General features: G+C 39.1%; 1 protein-coding gene across 1 annotated transcript in view; it reads right to left on the minus strand.

Annotated features, from left to right (window-relative positions):
• Positions 1–1,536: 1,536 nt before the first annotated feature.
• Positions 1,537–24,855, minus strand: part of LOC148350238 (chondroitin sulfate N-acetylgalactosaminyltransferase 1-like) — a 29,575-nt gene continuing 6,256 nt past the window's right edge. Inside the window, exons 2-7 of the mRNA XM_088319997.1 lie at positions 21,392–21,608; positions 16,320–16,421; positions 8,964–9,142; positions 6,581–6,675; positions 6,368–6,449; positions 1,537–1,817 (exon numbers count right to left, since the gene is read on the minus strand). Coding sequence (XP_088176123.1) covers positions 1,537–1,817; positions 6,368–6,449; positions 6,581–6,675; positions 8,964–9,142; positions 16,320–16,421; positions 21,392–21,608 — 956 coding nt within the window. The remainder of the gene's footprint in view (positions 1,818–6,367; positions 6,450–6,580; positions 6,676–8,963; positions 9,143–16,319; positions 16,422–21,391; positions 21,609–24,855) is intronic.

Below are 24,855 nucleotides of genomic sequence, written 5' to 3' on the forward strand. Positions count from 1 at the left end.
CAAATTTTGAATTCTACAACAAATGTTCAAAAAAGTTTGTCATAAAATTGGATACAAAATTGAATGGAATATAATAAAAAACACAGGAGTTCCAAAAAGTCTTTTGTTTCTGCTATTTACGTTCTCTCCTGTAGGTGTCACTGCTTCCCAACAAATCTACACACGCACACACACATTCAGTTGTTGAAAAGTAATAGATATAGAAAAACAGAAGTATGTTTTCAAGGCACTGTATCTATATTCATGGGAAAACGCATAAGAATAAGAATAATTGTGTCCTCCTACAGCAGGGGTGTCAAACTCGTTTCAACTCGGGGGCCACACGATAGAAAAAACATTCTGTCGGGGGCCGGACGAGTAGATTAAAGAGAAAGAAAAAGAGAGGTAAAGAAATAAGAGAAAGAGGGAGGGAAAAGGAGAGAGGGTCAGACAAAGAAAGAAAAAGAGAGAGAGGGAGAGATCGTGAGAAAAAAAGAGATATAAAGTCGTGAGAGAGGGGGAAAAGAAAGGGAGAGGAAGAAAGAAATCCAAAGAGAAAAAGAAAGACAGAAGGAGAGAAAAGAAAGCGCAAAGGGTAGGAAGAGAGAAAGAGAAAAGAGAGAAAAGGAAAAAAGGAAATTAGAGCAAAATAAGAGAAAAAGAGACACGGAGAGTGAAAGAGAGTGGGAGAAAAGGGGTGGAAAAAAAGAGAGAGAGAGAGAAAGAAAGAGAGGGAGAGAGCATAAGAAACAAAATAGATAAAAAGAGAAGTCATGAGAGAGGGGGAAAGAAAGGGAGAGGAAGAAAGAAATCCAAAGAGAAATAGAAAGACAGAAGGAGAGAAAAGAGAAAAGTAAGCGCGAAGGGTAGGAAGAGAGAAAGAGAAAAGAGAAAAGGAAAAAAGGAAATTAGAGCAAAATAAGAGAAAAAGAGACACGGAGAGTGAAAGACAGTGGGAGAAAAGGGGTGGAAAAGAAAGAGAGAGAGAGAGAGAGAGAGAGAGAGAGAGAGAGAAAGAGAGAGAGAGAGAGGGAGAGAGCGTGAGAAACAAAAGATAAAAAGTCATGAGAGAGGGGAAGAAGAAAGGGAGAGGAAGAAAGAAATCCAGAGAGAAATAGAAAGACAGAAGGAGAGAAAAGAGAAAAGAAAGCGCAAAGGGTAGGAAGAGAGAAAGAGAAAAAAGAGAAAAGGAAAAGAGGAAATTAGAGCAAAATAAGAGAAAAAGAGAGACACGGAGAGTGAAAGAGACAGAGACAGAGAGTGGAAAAGAGAGAGAGAGAGAGAGAGAGAGAGAAATAAATACAAGTACAGTGTCTTTGTTCGAGGCCCCTGTCTTTGGCAACATCAAGTGGACATATTTCAACCTGCAGCTTGTTTTTCTCTTGCGCTTCTCTGAGTGTTGTCTCGCGGGCCGGATTCAATCCCTTAGCGGGCCTGATCTGGCCTATTTGACACCTGTGCCCTACAGAACCCATATATTTTTCCACTATCAACATTTTCCAAAAAGCGTCAGAGAGCCACTGGGCGGGGCTCCAGAGTGCCACGTTCGATTCCCCGTCACAGCTTTTGGGCCTTTTCCCGCTTGCCGAGATGCCGGTCGATATCTTTCCGGAAGAGAAGCATTCCCAGCTGCCCGTGCGAGGCTTCGTTCATGGCTTTGGACTGCATGCACATTCGGTATTGTTCCGGCGTGAGCTGGTCCGTGCAATTTTTCTGGTGCCACAAGTGGAAAAGTCCTCGGGACGGTGCGCGTACGACCAACAACGGACTTCGAAGATACTTGCGGTACAGGTCCACGTCTTCGCCGCCCCAGCCCTTGATGGTGATGTCGAAACCTCCTGCAGGGAGAAAAAAACGGGTAGAATAGAATAGAATAGAAAAATATTGTCATTGTGACAATGAAAATTGGGCATGACACTCCAGTTTCACACATTCACAGGTAAAAAAGCCAAGAAGATAAAGGAACAGAGAAGATAAGGTTATCAAAGCAAACACAAGAAGCTAGATTTATGATGAATTTGTGTTTGTAAACTATTGAATCCTAAAGTTTATGAGACTCTGGCGGGACCAAGTAACGGGCTCAAGGTAGCCTAATATATCGGAGTAAGAGTAGAGTTTCTTCTACACAAATCAACTCAAGACCACATAAGCACAACATTGCATGGAACAGGAAATGAACCCGGACCACGGTGGTGAGATAACGGAATCCCAACCATTAAAACAGAAAGGACGTAGATGACATAGGAAAAGGCGTTCGATTTTATCTCATTCTCATTGTTTGCTATAAAACTTTGTGAGGCACTGGTGGGTGGTCACTCTATTCTTATAGAATAGATAGATAGAATATACCTCTATTGTCATTGTTACAAAATGGGTTAACATATTGTGACAACGAAATTGGGCATGACACTCCAGGTTCACACATTCACAGTGAGGTTAAAAAAAGCCAAGAAGATAAAGGAACAGAGAAGATAAGGTTATCAAAGCAAACACAAGAAGCTAGATTTATGATGAATTTGTGGTTGTAAACTATTGAATCCTAAAGATTATGAGACTCTGGCGGGACCAAATAACGGGCTCAATGTAGCCTAATAAAGCAGAGTAAGAGAACGGTTTCTTCTACACAAATCAACTCAAGACCACATAAGCACAACATTGCATGCAACAGGAAATGAACCCGGACCACGGTGGTGAGATCATGGGATCCCAACCATTGAAACAGAAAGTATGTAGATGACATAGGAAAAGGCATTCGATTTTATCTTATTCTCATTGTTTGCTATAAAACCTTGTGAGGCACTGGTGGGTGGTCACTCTAGGGGGGGTCCAGGGGCATGTTTCACGTTATAGAATAGATAGATAGAATATACCTTTATTGTCACTGTTACAAAATGGGTTAACATATTGTGACAACGAAATTGGGCATGACACTCCAGGTTCACACATTCACAGTGAGGTAAAAAAGCCAAGAAGATAAAGGAACAGGGAAGATAAGGTTATAAAACAAGGAGGATAAGGTTATGGTTATAATTTACTTCTTAACTGGGGGTTATATAACGGAGTTCTTGTCAAGACCAGCACACAGGGCGGACCCAATCGCGTAACAGTTTCTCATCATTTTATTAAAAGAAAGAGGAAGGGGGGCAGCATGGCGGGGCAGTGGTTAGCACGTGTGCGGCACAGTTCTAAGGGCTTGGGAATCTCCTGTGTGGGTTCAAATCCAGTTACCGGACTTACTGTGCGGAGTTTGTATGTTCTCCCCGTGCTTGCGTGGCACTCCGGTTTCCACCAACATTCCAAAGACATGTATTTCAGGTGGCCGGTCCAAAATTGTCCCTAGGTGTGAATGAGCGAGCGAGGTGTCTGTCCCTGTGTGCTCTGCGATTGGCTGGCAACCAGTTCAGGGTGTCCCCTGCCCACTGCCCGATGATTGCTGGGATGGGCTCCAGCACCCCCGCGACCCTACTGAGGATAAGCGGTGCGGCTAATGAGATGAGATGAGATGAGAAAGATCCGATGCTTACTGGACAAGTCGTTCTCGCACTCGGATTGTGATGGGTTGGGTAAAGTTACTTTAACTGGATTACTTTCAATTACTTTTGGATGACTCCAATACCAAATATGCTATGCAAATATTGAAAGTAATCCAGTTAAAGTAACCCTACCCAACCCTGGTGATCTGAATACGGAAGTGGATCTTCCGTAGCGAGCGATGGCGGTGTCAGGGACGGAAAAACAGGTCGGTAGCCGGGACAGGGAAAGCAAAAGCGTGATTGGGGTCGGAAACGGGTCGTAAGCCGGGACGGGAGAGCAGACGTGGTCGGGATCAAAAAACGGGTCGTAAGTCGGGACGGGAGAGCAGACGTGGTCGGGATCAAAACGGGTCATGGGCATAGGTAAATAGGCTTGCCTAGTATACACAGAGGTTTGCAGACGGACTGACAACAGGGGAATGACAGGACTGGGTTCAAATAGTGACAGGGAGCCAATCAGAACCCGCGGCGCAGGTGATTCACATCAATAATCATGACAGTTATATAACCAGGATACCAGAAAAATGTAATTGTCTTCCGTACATAAATAAATGTAATCAAATTACAGGGTTACTTGGTGAAACTAAGGATTACTTTGCAGGATTACTATTTTATTCAAAAGATTTTTTATGTTGCACACAACAGAGGACGATATCGAAGTCTGGAGTGCGTTATTTTGAACTCCTATTACAGTTTTAACTTTGTTTACATTGGCCACTCTCTCTCAGCAGTCTTATTGATTCCACACACACGCAGCGCAATCAGGACCCCCTCAACTCCACCCACATAGCTGCCCCAAGTGCCTGACTAAAAAACTATATGACCAAAATTGTCGCGAAACCAAAATAAAAGTGCCACGCCCTTAATTACAAAATGTCTCAAAGGACTGCAGAGGTTACAACGACACTATCCCCCGATCTAAAACCAACATGTTGGCAAGGAAAAACGTAAAACCCCAAAAATGTGGTTTAAACTATCCAGACAAGACCAATTAGGTGAAACAAATAGAATACCGTGTTTTTGCGTCCATAAGTTGCACCGTGTTAAAAGGCGCAGTCTTCGTAGATGGTTCTATGTCTGTATTTAACACTACACAGGGCGCACCGTTCGATTGGGGATCGGGTGCCCTCTTACAGGCCGTCTTACAGACTTGGCTTTTCAGCTTCCTCCGCTTGCGAACCATCGATTCATTCATATTCAATTCTCTCCGGCATGTGAAAGAGAAAGCTTTATTTTTGCTCAATAGACTATACTATACCTGGAGAGGGATGGGCACCACCAGGCTGTACTTGCCCAAGACACACCACAGGAAATGGTGCCCCTAAGACCTTGAGGCATCCCACCAACACTATACTGCATATTGGACTGCAAGCAACTTCCTGATCTTGTTTTTTCACCAATTAGCATTTATCTTAAACAACAATTTGTATATTTATTTCTATTTTGTTTAGTTTGTTTTTTATTAGCGTATTATTATCATTTTATTACTATGTTGTCTCGGGCATGTCACGATTACCGATGTGAATCACCTGTGTCCACAAACTGCCTCGGACTCTGATTGGCTCCCGTTCAGTACTTGTACCCACTCCTGCCCGTCCCCTTTTGTCAGTCCGTCTGCAAACCTCAGTGAACACTAGGCAAGCCTTTTTCGACCCTGACTCCCACCTGTTTTTTTCTCCCGTTCGACCCGTTTTTGATACCGACCACGTCTACTCTCCCGTCCCGGCTTTCGACCGTTTTTTGTCCCTGACCACGTCTACTCTCCTTTCCTGGCTTACGACACGCTTCCAACCCCAACCACATTTTTGCTCTCCTGTCCCGGCGACTGACCTGTTTTTCCATTAGCATGGACTCAAAAAGTCATGCCAGAGTGTTATGCTTCACAAAATAAAAATAAGAAAATAAAGAATAAATTTGCGATAAAATATTAACTCGAATTGGGTCAATTAAATTCATTCAATTGGTTGGTTATGCTAAGTTTGTACAGTTAGCGTGGCATTAGCACGGACTCAAAAAGTCATGCCATAGAGCATGATACTCAACAAAATAAACAAAAAAAAGATGAATGGTCGATACACGGTGACGAAATAATTTGATTGACTCCATTGTGTTGTGTTGCTCCTTCAGTTAGCCTAGCATTAGCATGGACTCAAAAAGTCATGCCAGAGAGCATGATACTCAACAAAATAAACAAAAAAGAAATGAATCGTCAATACGCGGTGACGAATTAATTTAAGTGACTCCATTGTATTGCTCCTTCAGTTAGCCTAGCATTACCATGGACTCAAAAAGTCATGCCAAAGAGCATGATACTCAACAAAATAAACAAAAAAGAAATGAATCGTCAATACACGGTGACGAATTCATTTGAGTGACTCCATTTTGTTGCTCCTTCAGTTAGCCTAGCATTAGCATGGACTCAAAAAGTCATGCCAGAGAGCATGATACTCAACAAAACAAACAAAAAAGAAATGAATTATCAATACACAGTGACCAATTCATTTGAGTGATTCCATTGTGTTGCTCCTTCAGTTAGCTTAGCATTAGCACGGACTCAAAAAGTCATGCCAGAAGGCATGATACTCAACGAAATAAACAAAAAGAAATTAATTATCAATGCACGGTGATGAATTCATTTGGTGACTCCATTTTGTTGCTCCTTCAGTTAGCCTAGCATTAGCATGGACTCAAAAAGTCATGCCAGAGAGCATGATACTCAACAAAATAAACAAAAAAGAAATGAATCGTCAATACATGGTGACAAATTCACTTGAGAGACTCCATTTTGTTGCTCCTTCAGTTAGCCTAGCATTAGCATGGACTCAATATCTTCAGTTCCTTTGATTTTTCATTACCTATGTCGATAAAATCCGATCTGTACTGGCAAGTCATTCCGAATCCGAAATCTCTCCAGAAGCCGGTGTCTTTCTTGATCACCTGGGAAGACGAGAAGTAAGCTGAAAAGAATTTCAAGGCCTCATTTCTGTAATATAGATTAGCATGACGCAAGCTAATCCCCCGTGGCTATTCTTTTATTTTGGTAGTTTTTTTACGAGGTTTTTTTTTACCAGCTGTTGCTCCACTGGCGGGATGCGCTCCGGACTTCCATAGATCAGTTTTGGGTTGTACTGGCTGAACAAAATTGGGTAAAAGACTTTTTTACCTGGAAGGAGAAGCACAAGAGAAAAGGAAAGTAGTCATATGCAAGGTCGTTACCTTTCGAAAAACAGAACAGAAAAGGAAAGTAGTTAGAAATTGTATCGGGCGACTTCAAGGACATTGTAATACGGTGGAATTAAGTTTACAAATACAAAGGTTGCCATTTAAAGGGAAAAAGTAGGATTTACTTTCAAGTTTGTTTACGTTATATTGACTTTTTATTATCGAACGGAAAAATTTGTATCGTATGCCCGATTTGTTAGTATAATATAAATGAAATGACTGAAATGATACATTTTTAAATTCAACAGATGCAATTCAAAAGGAAGAAAGAAAGAAAGAACAAAAGAAGGAAAGAAATAAATAAAAATAAAGAAACACATACATCAAGCAAGTAAGCAAGCAATAAAGAAATCAATAAAGACAGCAAAAAAAAAATAAAGAATGAAAGAAGGAGAAAGAATGAAAGGAGAAACAATGGAAGAAAGAGACAAAAAGAAAGAAAGAAAGAAAGAAAGAAAGAAACACATACATCAAGCAAGTAAGCAAGCAATAAAGAAATCAATAAAGAAAGACAGCAAAAAAAAATAAAGAATGAAAGAAGGAGAAAGAATGAAAGAAGGAAGAAATAAAGAAAGAGAAAGAATGAAAGGAGAAACAATGGAAGAAAGAGAAAGAAAGAAAGAAAGAAAGAAAGAAAGAAAGAAAGAAAGAAAGAAAAAAGAAAGAAAGAAAGAAAGAAAGAAAGAAACACATATATCAAGTAAGTAAGCAAGCAATAAAGAAAGACAGCAAAAAAGAAAGAAAGAAAGAAAGAAAGAAGGAGAAAGAATGAAAGAAGGAAGAAATAAGGAAAGAGAAAGAATGAAAGGAGAAGGAATGGAAGAAAGAGACAGAAAGAAAGAAAGAAAGAAACACATACATCAAGCAAGTAAGCAAGCAATAAAGAAATCAATAAAGAAAGACAGCAAAAAAAAAATAAAGAATGAAAGAAGGAGAAAGAATGAAAGAAGGAAGAAATAAAGAAAGAAAGAATGAAAGGAGAAACAATGGAAGAAAGAGACAAAAAGAAAGAAAGAAAGAAAGAAAGAAAGAAAAAAGAAAGAAAGAAAGAAAGAAAGAAAGAAACACATACATCAAGTAAGTAAGCAAGCAATAAAGAAAGACAGCAAAAAAGAAAGAAAGAAAGAAAGAAAGAAGGAGAAAGAATGAAAAAAGAAAGAAAGAAAGAAAGAAAGAAAGAAAGAAACACATACATCAAGTAAGTAAGCAAGCAATAAAGAAAGACAGCAAAAAAGAAAGAAAGAAAGAAAGAAAGAAGGAGAAAGAATGAAAGAAGGATGAAATAAGGAAAGAGAAAGAATGAAAGGAGAAAGAATGGAAGAAAGAGACAGAAAGAAAGAAAGAAAGAAAGAAAGAAAGAAACACATACATCAAGCAAGTAAGCAAGCAATAAAGAAAGAGCGCAAGAGGGGAAGAAAGAAAGCAACCAATCAAGAAAGGAGGAGAAAGAAAAAAATAAGGGAGAAATGGGGAAATAAATAAAAAAAAGAAAGAAAGCCACCAACTAAGAAACACATACATCAAGCAAGTTAGCAAGCAATTATTACTACTTTTAAATAAAGAAAAAAAGAAAGAAAGATAGAAATAGCAAAAGAAAGAAGAAAGAAAGAAACATGAAAGAAAGATAGAAACACACAGACGAAAGAGACAGAAAGAAAGAAACAAACAAGAGAGAGAGACAGAAAGACAGAATGAACGAAAGAAAGAAAAAGAAAGTAAGAAGGAAAGTAAGAAATAAATAAAAAAAGAAAGAAAGAAAGAAGGAAAGAAAGAAAGAAAGAAAGAAGGAGAAAGAAAGAAGGAGAAATAAAGAAATAAATACAGAAAGAAACGAATGAAAGAATGAGAAAGAGTAAAAGAAGGAGAAAGAATGAAAGGAAGAGACAGAAAGAAAGAAAGAAGGTAAGAAAGAAAGAAAGAAAGAAGAAAGGAAAGAATGAAAGAATGAGAAAGAATAAAAGAAGGAGAACAAATAAAAGAAAGAGAAAGAAAGAAAGATAGAAAGAAAGACAAAAAGAAGGAGAAAGAATGAAAGAAGGGAGTAATAAGGAAATAAAAAAGAAAGCAAGAAAGAAAAAAAGATAGAAAAAAGAAGGAAAGAAAGAATGAAAGAAGGACAAAGAATAAAAAAGAGAAAGAATGAAAGAAAGAGACAGAATGAACGAAAAAAAGAGATCAAGAGAAAGAAAGAAAGAAAGAAAGAAAGGATCACATCGTGATTTCCTTTACCCCTTTCGGCGTTGAGTCTGCAAGAGGCCAGGAAATGTTGCGTGAAGCGGATGTCCACGTCGCAGAAGAAGAGGAGGACGTCGGGGCCCTTCCAGGCCCGGGCCCCCAGGTCCAAACCGCGACCCCGAGAAAATTCCTCCTCCAGCTGCAGGAGAGTGTAGTTCTGGAACTTGGCCTCCCTGCCGACCAGAGAGAGAGAGAGAGAGCTCATTTTCGGACCACGTTTGCACCCAAAATAAGTCTTTCTTTCTTTCTTTCTTTCTTTCTTTTGTTTACTTTTTCACTTCCTTTTTTTCTTTCTTTCTTTCTTTCTTAATTTCTGTTTTCTTCTTTCCTTCCTTCCTTCCTTCCTTCCTTCCTTCCTTCCTTCCTTCCTTCCTTCCTTCCTTCTGTCCTTCCTTCCTGCCTTCCTTCCTTCCTGTCTCCTTTCTTTCTTTCTTTCTTTCTGACTTTCTTTCTGACTTTCTTTTTTGCTCTTGTTCTTTCTTTTTCTTCCTCTCGTTCTTTCTTTCTTTTACTTGCTCTCTTTCTTTCATTTTTTTCTTTCTTTTAACTGCTCTCTTTCTTTTGTTCTTTCTTTCTTTTCCTTGCTTTTTTCATTCCTTTCTATTATCTGCTCTCTTTCTTTTGTTCATTCATTCATTCATTCATTCATTTATTCTTTCTTTCTTTCTTTCTTTCTTTCTTTCTTTCTTTTGTTTACTTTTTCACTTCCTTTTTTTCTTTCTTTCTTTCTTTCTTTCTTTCTTTCTGTTTTCTTCCTTCCTTCCTTCTTTCCTTCCTTCCTTCCTTCCTTCCTTCCTTCTGTCCTTCCTTCCTGCCTTCCTTCCTTCCTGTCTTCCTTTCTTTCTTTCTTTCTTTCTTTCTTTCTTTCTTTCTGACTTTCTTTCTGACTTTCTATTTTGCTCTCTTTCTTTCTTTTTCTTCCTCTTGTTCTTTCTTTCTTTTACTTGCTCTCTTTCTTTCGTTTTTTTCTTTCTTTTAACTGCTCTCTTTCTTTTGTTCGTTCTTTCTTTTCCTTGCTTTTTTCATTCCTTTCTATTATCTGCTCTCTTTCTTTTGTTCATTCATTCATTCATTCTTTCTTTCTTTCTTTATCTATCTTTCTTTCTTTCTTTCTTTCTCTCTCTTTCTTTCTCTTGCTCTCTTTCTTTCTTTTCCTTGCTCTCTCTCTCTTTTGTTCTTTCTTTCTTTTATCTGCTCTCTTTCTTTTGTTCTTTCTTTCTTTTTCTTTCTTTCTTTCTTTCTTTCTTTCGTTTATCTGCTTTCTTTCTTTTGTTCTTTCATTCATTCATTCATTCATTCATTCATCCATCCATCCATTATTTCTTTCTTTTTTTACATGTTTCTTTCTTTCTTTCTTTCTATCTATCTTCTTTCTTTCAATCTATAAAGAAAGAAAGAAAGAAAGAAAGGAAGAAAGGAAGAAAGAAAGAAAGAAAGAAAGAAAGAAAGAAAGAAAGAAAGAAAGAAAGAAAGAAAGAATGAGAAAGAATGAAAAAATGGAGTGATAAGGAAAGAAAGATAGAAAGAAAGCAAGAAAGAAAAAAAGAAAGTCAGAAAGAATGAAAGACAGAGAAAGAGTAAAAGAAGGAGAAAGAATGAAAGGAAGAGACAGAAAGACAGAAAGTAAGAAACAAACAAGAGAGAGAGACAGAAAGACAGAATGAACAAAAAAAAAGAAAAAGAAAGAAAGAAGGAAAGTAACAAAGATTAAAAATGTATCCAAAAACCATTCATTAAACCTGAATTTGCTTTGTATTCTAACCTAAAAACACCGTCTCATTTCCTTTTCCATGATTAAGAAATCATTGGAAAAAAGTTCCAATTCTTGTCGATTCGACTTCCTGTTTTTTACCTGAATTACAGGTTACGAGTTTAGCGGGTACGCAGTTTTTTCTTCTTTTATCTGAAAGGAAGCCAAGAAATGGCCGAAGAATGCATCAACAGCTGCGGCAGCTGTGATGCGTCCCCGGGGCCAAATCTTTGTGGCGCTGAGTGACTCATTCTGAACTCACACCAGAATTTACATGAGAGGATGAGAGAGAGGAGGGCCCCACACCGGCCCCCAGCCTCTTTATTCAAGCCGCGTAAACACACTCTGGGACAGGGGAGTCTGACTCGTTTTGGCCACGTGTTAGAAAAAGTATTCTCTAGGGAGGGCCGGGATAGTAGATAAGGAAGGAAGGAAACAGAAATGAAGAAAGAAAGAAAAGAAAGTAAGAAAGAAAGAAGTAAAGACGAAAAAGAAAAGAAAGCAAAAAAGCAAGACATAAAGAAATAAAGACCGAAAGAATAGCAAAAAGCTAGTAAGTAAGCGAGGAAAAAGAAAGAAAGAAAGGACTAAAGAAAGAATGAAAGAAAAAAGAAAGAAAGAAAAAAAACAAGTAAGAAAGAAAGGAAGAGAAAGAAAGAAAGCAAGTAAGCAAAAAAAGAAAGAGAAAGAAAAAGATAAAGCCAGAAAAAAAGAGAGAGAAAGCCAGAAAGAAAGACATACAGTAACAAAAGGAAGAAAGACAAAAAGAGAAAGGAAGACAGAAAACAGAGAAAGTGAGGGAAGGAGAAAGAGAAAAGGAAATATGATAGACAGACAGACAGACAGAGACAGAGACAGAGAGAGACAGAGAGAGACAGAGAGAGACAGAGAGAGACAGATACAGACACAGAGAGACAGAGAAAGACAGAGACAGACAGAGACAGACAGAGACAGAGAGACTGACAAAGACAGACAGAGACAGACAGAGACGGACAGAGACGGACAGAGACAGACAGAGACAGACAGAGACGGACAGAGACGGACAGAGACGGACAGAGACAGACAGAGACAGACAGAGACAGACAGAGACAGAGACAGATGGAGACTGACAGAGACAGAGACAGACACAGAGACAGACAGAGACAGAGACAGAGACAGACACAGAGACAGAGAGAGAGAGAGACAGAGATAGAGACAGAGAGAGAGAGAGATAGCGGAAAAGAGAAAAGACAGAGACACTGAAAAAGAGAGAACTAAAGAGAGAGAAACAGAAAGAAAGAGAGAGAGAGAGAGAAATAAAGAGGGAGAAAAGGAATGATAGAGAGAGAGAAATAAATACAGTAAATGGAAAGAGAGAGAGAAAAGGAATGTCAGAGAAAGAGAGAGAAAAGGAAAAAAGAGAAATAGAAAAAGAGAGAAATGGAAAAAGATTAAAAAAAAATTAAAAGAAAGCAAGAAGCAAGAAAGCAGGAAAGCAAGAAAGCCCGAAAAAAAGACACAAAGTAGAAAAGAAAGCAAGACAAAAAGAGAGAAAACAGAGATACATAAATAGAGGTAGAGGGAAAGAGAGAGAGAGAAAGGGAGTGATGGAGAAATAGAAAATGAAATAAGATGAAAGAGAGGGGGAGAGTAAGAGAAAGAGAGTGTGAGAGAGAGAGAAATAGAGAAAAGAGAAAAGGATTCAGAGAAAAGTAGAAAGACAGAAATAAAGAGAGGGAAACAGAAAGAAAGAGAGATAGAAAAGGAAAGATAGAGAGAAAGAGAAATAAAGAGGGAGAAAAGGAATGTCAGAGAAAGAGAGAAATAGAAAGACAGCAAAAAAGAAAGAAAAAAGAAAGATGTCGTCGACATGTACAGTGTGCATGTACGTATGTACGCATGTTTGTATGCACATATATGTGCACGTGCGCATGTACGCGTGCACGTGAGCACGCATGTCGTGGCATGTAAGTACTCATCGTCACGGGTGCATATTTGGAATAACAGGAAGCCTGCCACCTGCAGAAAAATCCATTATCCCTCCCTAAACAAATCTCCAATTCCGATTTTTGGGAAAAAACAAAACAAAAATCTGATGATCTCGAATGATCAGATCGCGCAAACTACAGTCGAATCAAAGTCATGTTTATTTGTCACAAGGACTGCACAGACCACAGATTTGTGCAAACTATTTTTTCTCCTTTTTTCTCTCTCTTTCTCCCTTCTCTCTCTCTTTTCTCCCTTTCTTTGCCTCTTTCTGTCCCTTTTCCATTCCCTCTCTCCCTTTCTCTATTTTTCGCTCTCTCTTTCTTTCTCTATTTGCCTTTTCTTCTTTTCTCGCATTTTTCTCTTCTCTCTCTTTATCTCTCTTTTGCTCTCTCTCTTTCTATTTCTCTGTCTCTCTCCCTTTACCTCTTTTTCTCGTTTTTTCTTCTTCTTTTTTCCTCTTTCTTTCTCTATTTGCCCCTTTTCTTTTCTTCTTGCATTCTTTTTCTCTTTTCTCTCTCTCTTTATCTCTGTTTTTCTCTCTCTCTTTTTCTATTTCTCTGTCTCTCTCCCTTTTCCTCTCTTTTTTGTTTTTTTCTTCTTCTTTCTCATTCTTCCTCTTTCTTTTTCTTTCTGTGTTTTCTATGTTTCACTCTTTTTTACTCTTTTTCTTCCCACTTCCTTTCTCTGTATCTCTCTACTTTTCCCAATATTTTCTTTGCCTCTTTCTGTCCCTTTTCCATTCTCTCTCTTCCTTTCTCTATTTTTCGCTCTCTCTTTCTTTCTCTATTTGCCTTTTCTTCTTTTCTCGCATTTTTCTCTTCTCTCTCTTTATCTCTCTTTTGCTCTCTCTCTTTCTATTTCTCTGTCTCTCTCCCCCTTTACCTCTTTTTCTCGTTTTTTCTTCTTCTTTTTTCCTCTTTCTTTCTCTATTTGCCCCTTTTCTTTTCTTCTTGCATTCTTTTTCTCTTTTCTCTCTCTCTTTATCTCTGTTTTGCTCTCTCTCTTTTTCTATTTCTCTGTCTCTCTCCCTTTTCCTCTCTTTTTTGTTTATTTCTTCTTCTTTCTCATTCTTCCTCTTTCTTTTTCTTTCTGTGTTTTCTATGTTTCACTCTTTTTTACTCTTTTTCTTCCCACTTCCTTTCTCTGTATCTCTCTATTTTTCCCAATATTTTCTTTGCCTCGTTCTGTCCCTTTTCAATTCCCTCTCTTTTTTTCTCTATTTGCATCTTTTTCTTCTCTTCTCGCATTCTTTTGTTTCTTTATCTCTATTTTGCTCTCTCTCTTTTTCTATTTCTCTGTCTCTCTCCCTTTTCCTATCTTTCTCATCCTCTTTCTTTCTCAGTTTACTCTTTTTCTTCCCACTTCAGTTCTCTGTATCTCTCTGTTTTTCCCAATATTTTCTTTGCCCCTTTTCCATTCCCTCCCCCCCTCTCTCTCTCTATTTCTCTCTCTCTCTTTCTTTCTCTATGTGCCTCTTTTTCTATTCTTCTGGCATTCTTTTTTCTCTTCTCTCTCTTTCTCTCTCTTTTGCTCTCTCTCTTTTTCCATTTCTCTGTCTCTCCCCCTTTACCTCTCTTTCTTGTTTTTTCTTCTTCTCTCTTTTTTCTTTTTCTTTCTTTCTCAGTTAACACTTTTTCTTTCCACTTGCTTTCTCTTTATCTCTTTTTCCCAATATTTTTGATGTGAAATTATCAACGAGGGTTGACTTTTGACTCACATCTGCATCTTGCTATACTCTCCGTTTCTGTCTTTTACAGACTCGGGTCATAAATCTCGTCCTACGCTCGTTTCTGGAATATCGCTAGACCCTTTTTTGTCCCCCGGCAGGGAGAAACAACAAAAACACACGTTTCCATTTGAGGCTATATAATATCAAAAGATGTTCTTTGGTTATAGTTGGTCAGAGAGAGAGAGAAAGAAAGTGAATGAGAGAAACAAAAAAAACAAAAATAAAGAGAAAAGATCGAGTAAGAAAAAAGTGGGAATGAAATATAGTGAAAGAGGGAGAGAGAGAGAGAAAAAGCAAGAGAGTGAAAGGGGATAAAAATGAGAGAACAAAAACGAGAAATAAAGAGAAAGAGAGAGAAACAAGGAGAAAGAGACAAAAAAGGGAAAAGAGAAAAAGAAAAAGGAGAGAAATGAAAGAATGTGTAGAGAAAGTGAGCGGGGGAAGAGAGAAAGAGGGAGAGAAAGATAGACGGAGAGAAGATGAAGTGAGAAAGAGAGAGAGAGAGGGGAGAGAGAGAGTGTGTGTGTGTGTGTAAGCGATACAAAGACAAAGCAAGAAAAAGAGAGAAAGAAGAGAAGGCGTGAGAGAAAGGGAGACAGAAGAGACACAAAGACCGAAAGAAAGAGAAACAATAAAGATAGAAAGAGTAAGGAAGAAAGAAAAAGAGTGACAAAAGTAGAGAGAGATAGACAGAGTGAGAAGCAAAAAAGAGAGAAAGCACGATAAGGGTAAAAAGATAGAAAGAAAGATAGAAGAAGAAAAGAAGAAAAAAAGAAAAACAGAACAATATAGAGAGGGTAAGTGACACATAGAGAAAGAGAGAGACAGATGTAAAGAAACACACAGGGACAAAGAAAGACAGAAAGAAAGATCAAAAAAAGAGGAAGAAAAGGAAAAAAATGGAGAGAAAAAGAGAACAATAGAGAGAGAGAGAGAGAATGAGAGAAAGAGAGAAACAAAGTGATACATGGAGAGAGAGAGAGAGAGAGATAAAAGAGAAATTTAGAGAGAAAAAAACAGTTAGAGAGAGAGAGAGAGAGAGAGAGAATGAGAGAAAGAGAGAAACAAAGTGGTACATGGAGAGAGAGAGAGAGAGAGAGAAAAGAGAAATTTAGAGAGAAAAAAACAGTTAGAGAGAGAGAGAGAAAGAGAGAGAGAAAGATAGATAGAGAAAGAGAGAGAGAGAGAGGGAGAGAGAGAGAGTGTGTGAAAGAGATACAAAGACAAAGCAAGAAAAAGAGAGAAAGAAGAGAAGGCGTGAGAGAAAGGGAGACAGAAGAAGAGAGACAAAGACCGAAAGAAAGAGAAACAATAAAGATAGAAAGAGTAAGGAAGAAAGAAAAAGAGTGACAAAAGTAGAGAGAGATAGACAGAGTGAGAAGCAAAAAAGAGAGAAAGCACGAGAAGGGTAAAAAGATAGAAAGAAAGATAGAAGAAGAAAAGAAGAAAAAAAGAAAAACAGAACAATATAGAGAGGGAAAGTGACACATAGAGAAAGAGAGAGACAGATATAAAGAAACACACAGGGACAAAGAAAGATAGAAAGAAAGATCAAAAAAAGAAGAAAAGGAAAAAAATGGAGAGAAAAAGAGAACAATAGAGAGAGAGAGAGAATGAGAGAAAGAGAGAAACAAAGTGATACATGAAGAGAGAGAGAGAGAGATAAAAGAGAAATATAGAGAGAAAAAGAAACAGTTAGAGAGAGAGAGAAAGATAGAGAGAGAGAAAGAGAGAGAGAAAGAGAGAGGGACCGCTCCATTATTTTTGTGTTAATTCATTTTTCAAACCATTCTTCTACTATAGGAGTTATGTCCCGCGATCTCTTGAATTTCCACAGCCATTGTTCTGTAGCTCATCTGTGCCCAGAATATTCTGTAATAAAAACTAACACTCCCCAACTCACCTGGACGTGTTTTCCAAAATTTGCCGCACTTCGTTTATCTGCTCTGTGCCGAAATAGACCACGGTGAGGTGAACGTGGCCATCTTGGCGCACACACACTTCCCTGCACACAAAAACACACAAATACACAAACTCGTTAGCAACCTTAATGGGATCATGAAGAAAATGATCAGACTTTTCAGCTCTTGAAACCTTAATCCTTACTTAAAACCCTGACCCTTGTTTTTAACCTCAATTAATAACTTCGCCAACCAAACTCTTGAAACCAGGTACTCTGTGCTGTTGACCTTGAATTTGTTAAAACCCCAAGCCCTGATCTAAACCTCAAATTCAAAACCCTAACTACCAAACTCTTGAAACCCTAACCCTTGCTGAAAACCCCCCACCTCCTATTATTTACCTCAGTTTAAAGCGTTAACTACCAAACTCTTCAAACCCTATTCTTGCTTAAAACCCCATGCTCAGTTTTAAACATATGTGTAAAACCTTAACTCCTTACCCTTTAAAACCTTAATCCGTACCTAAAACCCAGACCTTTGTTATAAACCTGATTTTATAACTAACTTCCAAACTCCTGAAACCCTAACCCTTGCTTAAAACCCCATGCCCTGATTTAAACTTTGGTTAAAAACCTTTATTGCTAAAGTCTTAAAACCCCTAGCCCTGATTGAAATCCTCAATTTAAAACCCTAACTACCAAACTTTTGATACCCTAACCCTTGCTTAAAACCCCACCTCCTATTATTTACCTCAATTTAAAGAGTTAGCTACCAAATTCTTCAAACCCTAACCCTTGCTTAAAACCCCCATCTCCTATTATTTACCTCAATTTAAAGCGTTAACTACCAAACTCTTCAAACCCTAAGCTTGCTCAAAACCCAACGCCCGGTTTAAAATTTAAAACATTAACTCCTTACCTTTTTAAACAGTAATCCGTACCTAAAACCCCGACCCTTGGTATAAACCTCAATTCACAACTAACTACCAAACTCTTGAAACCCTAGCCCTTGCCTAAAAATCCCTGAATTTAAACCGTCATTAAAAACCTTTATTCCTACTCTCAAAACCCTGACTCCTGTTATAAACCTCAATTTAAAACCTTAACAACTAAGCTTTTGAAACTGTAGCCCTTGTTTAAAACCTTGCCTTGATTTAAACATCGATTTAAAACCTCAACTATCGAACTCTTGAAACCCTAACCTTTGCTTACAACCGCAACTGCTATTATAAACCTCAATTCAAAATCTTAACTACCAAACCCCTTAAACCCTTACCCTTGCTTAAACACCGAGCCCCTTTTAAACCTCAATTTAAACCTTAACTCTTTAAACCCTAACCCTTATTAAAACTCCCAACCCCTTGTAATAAACCTAAATGTACAATGTATTTTTTTACCAAACGCTTAAAACCCTAGCCATTCCTTGGAACTCAACCCCCTCTTATAAACCTCAACTTAAAACCTTAACTAGCCTAAAACCGTATCTAAGACTTTTGTAACACTCGAGTCTATACATCATTCTGTAAACCCTAATCCTAAAATAACACCACTGATTTCGTCCTTAGAAAATTTTAAATAGAAAACACTAAAAAATGTCAACTGTTAGCATGCTAATTCAACTATTAAGGCTCTCATAGCATGCTAATTCAACTGTTAAGGCTCTAAAAATGGTCATAAATGATGCCTTTGTTCCAACCGGGTCAAATATCATCCTGTTTTGATGCTAGAGATGTGACCGAGAGACAAATTGATTTTCTGATAAGAACACGAGTGCAGAAAAAAAAAATCCCCCGAATTTTTTTTAAACTCGTGGCTAATCTTATTAGCTAAGATGAATGACCCCCGTGTCCATAAATTTCTGGCTCAGCGCCTCGCAAGTAAGTAAAATGTCACGCATCAAGTTTTGTGGCCCCCTCAGGGACATTTGAACAGGCTGGAACAGTACCGCTGAGCAGGATTAACCAGGCGATAAAAAGGATTGCTAAGCAACAGCGCTGGTGGCCATAAATCACAAACTTCATCGGAGAGGAACTTAAAGCACTGGGATTCGAATGTTTATTGATAACTTTTGGACAAAGACCTACAAGATATTTTGTATTCATGATATGAAATAGGTCAAATTATGACAATATTCAAACCTGGTGGCCATAAATCTCACATTTGAAATGAGAGGAAATGATGGGAGTGTGTTTTTATAAAAGGGTTTGACACAAGACCCACAAAAAGTTTGGTATTTATTGTATTAAGTGGGGCTGAATTGTAATAAGATTCAACCTTGGTGACCATAAATCTTAGACTTGAGTTGTTATTGACATTTTCAAAGCCAAAAATGATTGGGGACTTTAAAACTATTTACAGTTTTTGATGGAGACAATATTTTGTATGGATTAGATTTAGTCGGGAATATCGTGTTAAATACAACCCAGGTGACCATAAATCTCACATTTAACACGAAAAAAAAAAAAAAACAGAAAGGCTTTGAAACTGATAGACCACCGAACAGAAACAAAGAAAATTAAGTGCTATTTTTTACAAAAATTTACAAAGACCCAAAAGATTTTCATTGGACTTACCGTGTAAAATCTGTATAAGATACCTGGTGGCCATAAATCTCACGCTTAATGCAAACTACTGAAAATGTACTGCTTTACCTCTACCTTTTTTTTAAAATAACTTTTGTTTAGTAATCATTGGATAAAGCAGAATAATTGTGTTAAGATACAAACCTGGTGGTCATAAATCTCACACTCAACATGAATAAAAGTAGGTTTTCTTTAATGACGTTTATTTTCACATTTTCTTTCTATTTTCTAAGACCAAATAGATATTTATATCAAATTTATTAGGTAAAGAAACCTGGGTGGCCCTAAATCTCACATTTGACACGAGAAAACAAAACAAAAAGGTTTTAATACTGATAGACCACCGAACAGAAACAAAGCAAAATTTTTGTTATTCATTAGATAATTTTTTTACATTTACAAAGACCCAAAAATATTTAATTGGACTTACAGTGTAAAATCTGTATAAGATATACCTGGTGGCCATAAATCTCACGCTTTAATGCAAACTACTGAAAGTGTACTGCTTTACCTGTTTTTAAATAACTTTTGTTTAGCAATCATTGGATATAGTAAGAAAATTGTGTTAAAATACAACCCAGGTGGTCATAAATCTCACACTTATCATGAACAAAAGTAGGTTTGCTTCATGATGTTTATTTTCACTTTTTTTTTATATTTTCTAAGACCAAATAGATATTTGTATCAAATGTATTAGGTAAAGAAACCTGGGTGGCCTTAAATCTCAAATTTAACACGAAAAAATAAAACAAAAAGGCTTTAATACTGAAAGACCACGGAACAGAAACAAATCAAATTTAGTGTTATTTATTTGATTTTTTTTTTTTACATTCACAAAAAAAAAAAAGATTTCATTGGACTTTCCGTGTAAAAACTGTATAAGATATACCTAGTGGCCATAAATCTTACGCTTTGATGCAAACTACTGAAGATGTACTGCTTTACCTCTTTTTTTTAAGAACTTTTGTTTAGTAATCATTGGACATAGTAGAGAAATTGTGTTAAGATACAACCCTGGTGGTCATAAATCTCACACATAACATGAATAAAAGTAAGTTTGCTTCAATGAAGCTGTCACGGTTGCCATGGCGCCCAATTGGCCCCGCCCGTGTGGCGCCAGCTGCGGCTCATTGACAGTTTGGCTTACTGTCTTTTTAAGCTCAGTGCTCTCATATTTCCTTTGTCAGTCTGTCAACTATCTTCAGCCCCGCAAGACATGGGTTTCGACTCGGTCCTGTTTCCTGTTGGTATTTGGTATTGTTCCCGTTTATTTCGTCCTGTTTAATTTCGGTTTCCAGTTTTGTCTCCGTCTATTTTTGTCCTGTTTGTTATTTTCTCCAGTTTTCGTTCCCGTCTAGTTTCTCCTGTTTATTTTCGATATCCCGATTCATTATCTATCCTGTCTGTCCCGTCCTGTCCGGTATCGACCCCATCTGTCCGATATCAACTCGGGCAATTGGTATCGATCTGGTCGGCCTCTGGCTTCCTATCATTTCACGCCAGACCTCTGCCTAACGTGCATGACCCCCCATTTCCCGTAAAATACACGGCTTGCGTGAGAACGTCACGCGTTTGGGTCCTGATCCTGTTCTGGTTCTTGACATTCCTTTAGTTATTTTAGAGATTGTGATGGATTTTGGATTTTTAAAGAAATACCAGAATTCACCTTTCCCAAACGTTTTCGAAAAAAAAAAATGGAAAAAAATCTTCTGTCCCGTCCTGTCCGGTATCGACCCCATCTGATATCAACTCAGGCAATTGGTATCGATCTGGTCGGCCTCTGGCTTCCTATCATTTCACGTCAGACTGCTTCCCGTCAAATAAAATGCTTGTGTGAGAACGTCATGCGTTTGGGTCCTGATCCTGTTCCGGTTCCTGACATTTTCACATTTTTTTTAAAATATTTTCTAAGACCAAATAGATCTCATCTCATCTCATCAGCTGCACCGCTTATCCTCAGTAGGGTCGCGGGGGTGCTGGAGCCCATCCCAGCAATCATCGGGCAGTGGGCAGGGGACACCCTGAACTGGTTGCCAGCCAATCGCAGGGCACACGGGGACAGACAACTCGCTCACTCATTCACACCTAGGGACAATTTTGGACCGGCCGCCTGAAATACATGTCTTCGGAGTGCCCGGATGAAACCCACGCAAGCACGGGGAGAACATACAAACTCCGCACAGGAAGTCTGGAGCTGGATTCGAACCCACCCAGGATGTTCCCATGACATGAACTGTGCCGCACTTGTGCTAACCACTGCGCCACCGTGCTGCCTGACCAAATAGATATTTTTATCAAATTAATCTGTAAAAAAAACTTGGGGTGGCCATAAATCTCGTTCTTTACAGGAGGGAGAATTCTGGTGGTGGGTTTAAAAGGAAAATCTATGCCTAGAATCCTTCAGCTATCTTAAAGAACCAATGTATTTATCAGGTAAAACCGCGTTTCAATACAAACCTGGTGGCCATAGATCTTAAGATTTATGGCACTCACTTGAAATTTTGCATGAACTGCTTGAATTTTTCAGTGCGTCGGGAGAGCGGCACCACCACATTGATGAGCACCTCTTCCGTGTCCACCCGTTGGTTCTTCACCTTCATCAGGGGTCCGAAAGGCCGGAAGAAGACCAGGCGCTGGAATTCCCAATTGGATTCCCCTCGGAAGGTCAGCTCGTACACTGTCCCTTTATCCTTTTCCGTTCTGGTGATGCCTGTTTGCCGGTGAAGGGAAAAAAAGGCGAATCTGTGAGACTTTTCTTCTCCCGATTATCATCGAATGAAATTAAACGAAAGAAAAACCCCACTGTGCAGGTGTCAAACAGTGAGAGAAGCGCAAGAGGAAAATGAGCTGTGGTTTGAAATATTTCCACCGGATGTCACCAAAGCCAGTTAACACTTGCAAAACAATCGTGGTGGTATTTCTCCATTTCTCTCTGACTCACTTCTTTTTTATTTATTCCTCCCTCTTTTTCTTTCTCCTGTTCACTCTCTTTTTCACTCTCTTTTTCTCTTTTTCTCTCTCACTCTCTAACTCTTTCTTTCTCTCTGTCTTGCTCTCTTTCTATTTTCTCTCTCTTATTTACACTTTCATTCTCTTTCTTTCTATTTTTCTCTTTCTTTCCCTTTTTTTTGACCTGTCTCTCTCTCTCTCCTCACTTTGTCTCTTTTTTCTTTCTCTTTCTGTCGTTTCACTTCTCTTATTCTTTTTATCTTTCTCTTTTTTCACTTTCTTTTTCTCTCTCTATTCATTTCCCCCTTCTTCTCCATTCATATCTCTATTCTGCTCTCTCTTTTTCTCTCACTGTTATCTCCCTTCTTCTCCTTATCTGTTTATCGCTCTCTCTTTCCCTCCCTCTCTTTCTCTCTCTTTTTCTCTTTTCTCTATTTCTCTCTCACTCTCTAATTCTTTCTTTTTCTCTGTCTTGCTCTCTTTCTATTTTCTCTCTCTACTTTACACTTTAATTCTCTTTCTTTCTATTTTTCTCTTTCTTCCTCACCCTTTTTCTTTCCCTTTTTCGACCTCTCTCTCTCTTTCCCTCACCTCACTTTGTCTCTTTTTCTTCTGCTGACTCTTTTTCTTTCTGTCGTTTCACTTCTCTTATTCTTTTTATCCTTTTCTTTTTTCACTTTCTTTTTCTCTCTCTATTCATTTCCCCCTTCTTCTCCATTCATATCTCTATTCTGCTCTCTCTTTTTCTCTCACTGTTACTTTGTCTCCCTATCTGTTTTTCGCTCTCTCTTTCCCTCCCTCTCTTTCTCTTAAACTCACTAGTCCTTCCCCCGTGAGATTTTTTTATAGCATTTGTGGCCCCCGGCTAAAACGAGTTTGACACCCCTGGTCTAGCGAAAGTATTGCCCCCCTGAGAATTTTTTTTCTGAGATTTCAGGCTTCAAACCTAAATCTAAGAACTCAAATTATTTTCTAAGAAACAACACGTGAGACACTGTCAGAACCAGAACAGGAGGAGGACCCAGATGCGTAACGTTTTCACACAAGCTTTATTTTACGGGAATGGGGCAGTCATGCGCGTGAACACAAACGCTGGTTATTCGGCGATCGCTGGGCAGAAGTAAGACAGAAGTCCTGTGTGGAAAAACAGGAAGCCAGAGGCCAACAAGATCGATACCGGATACACGAGCAGATACCGGACGGACGGGGTCAATATCGGACAGGACGGGATAGACAGGATCAATACCAGATACATGAGCAGATACCAAACTGACAGGGTCGATACTGGACAGGACGGCACAGACAGGATCGATACCAGATACACGAGCAGATACTGGACAGACTGGGTCAATACCAGACAGGACGGGACAGACAGGATCAATACCAGATACATGAGCAGATACCAAACTGACAGGGTCGATACTGGACAGGACGGGACAGCCAGGATCGATACCAGATACAAGAGCAGATACCGGACAGACGGGATCGATACCGGACAGGACGGCACAGACAGGATCGATACCAGATACACGAGCAGATACTGGACAGACTGTGTCAATACCGGACAGGACGGGAGAGACAGGATCAATACCAGATACATGAGCAGATACCAAACTGACAGGGTTGATACTGGACAGGACGGGACAGCCAGGATCGATACCAGATACAAGAGCAGATACCGGAAAGACGGGATCGATACCGGACAGGACGGCACAGACAGGATCGATACCAGATACACGAGCAGATACTGGACAGACTGTGTCAATACCGGACAGGACGGGAGAGACAGGATCAATACCAGATACATGAGCAGATACCAAACTGACAGGGTTGATACTGGACAGGACGGGACAGCCAGGATCGATACCAGATACAAGAGCAGATACCGGACAGACGGGATCGATACCGGACAGGACGGCACAGACAGGATCGATACCAGATACACGAGCAGATACTGGACGGATTGGGTCAATACCGGACAGGAAGGGAGAGACAGGATCAATACCAGATACATGAGCAGATACCAAACTGACAGGGTTGATACTGGACAGGACGGGACAGCCAGGATCGATACCAGATACAAGAGCAGATACCGGACAGACGGGATCGATACCGGACAGGACGGCACAGACAGGATCGATACCAGACACACGAGCAGATACTAGACGGACGGGATCGATACCGGACAGGACGGGACAGACAGGATCGATACCGGGTAGGATACACAAGCAGGATACCGGACAGAGTCAACATACACGTCTTGCAGGTGCAGAGGTTCGTTGACGGACTGACCAAGGATGAGTAAGAGTACTGAGCTTAAATAGAAGGGAAGCCAATCAGGCAACGAGCCGCAGCTGGCGCCAAACGGGGCGGGGCCAATTGAGAGCAATGGGCAACGGTGACAAACACAAAGTGGAATTAAATGATTCCAACATTTTATATTTACAGCGAACAAGTAGGTGTTGCAAAAGTATCGGACCCCTGTCTCTCAGCTCAGCTAACTGACTCCAGAAGTTCCCTGATGACTTCTGAACGATCCAATGTTGACCTAAATGACTAACAACGACAAACAGAGTGCACCTGCTCTGTGACGAACTCAAAGGAATATATTTGCAACACAGGCTTTTGATTTCGTTTATTTGTTAGCATAATATTAAATGTTGGATACGTTTGGTTTCTTTTCACGATTTTGTCCTGTTTGTTGTTATTTCTTAGAAAATATTCTTAGTTTTTTTAACTTTAAGTGTGAAGCCTGAAATACAGCAACATGTCAAAATGTCTTCGGGGGGCAATACTTTTGCAAGGCACTGTACAATAACCAGAATTAGAGGAGATAAAAGCATGAATCAGGAACACCTGAGAGAGAAATGGGTAGACTGTGACTTTATTCTTCAAATGATAAAAAAAACAATCACATTCTCTCGGGGAGTCCAGAGAGCAGGGATTTACACTAATTCAAATTATAGGAGATAAAAACATGAGTCGGCACCTCTGTGTTTGCCTGAGAG

Source organism: Urocampus carinirostris, chromosome 16 (assembly GCF_059441175.1).
Source record: "Urocampus carinirostris isolate Australia breed hairy pipefish chromosome 16, RoL_Ucar_1.0, whole genome shotgun sequence".
Taxonomy (NCBI): Eukaryota; Metazoa; Chordata; class Actinopteri; order Syngnathiformes; family Syngnathidae; genus Urocampus; species Urocampus carinirostris.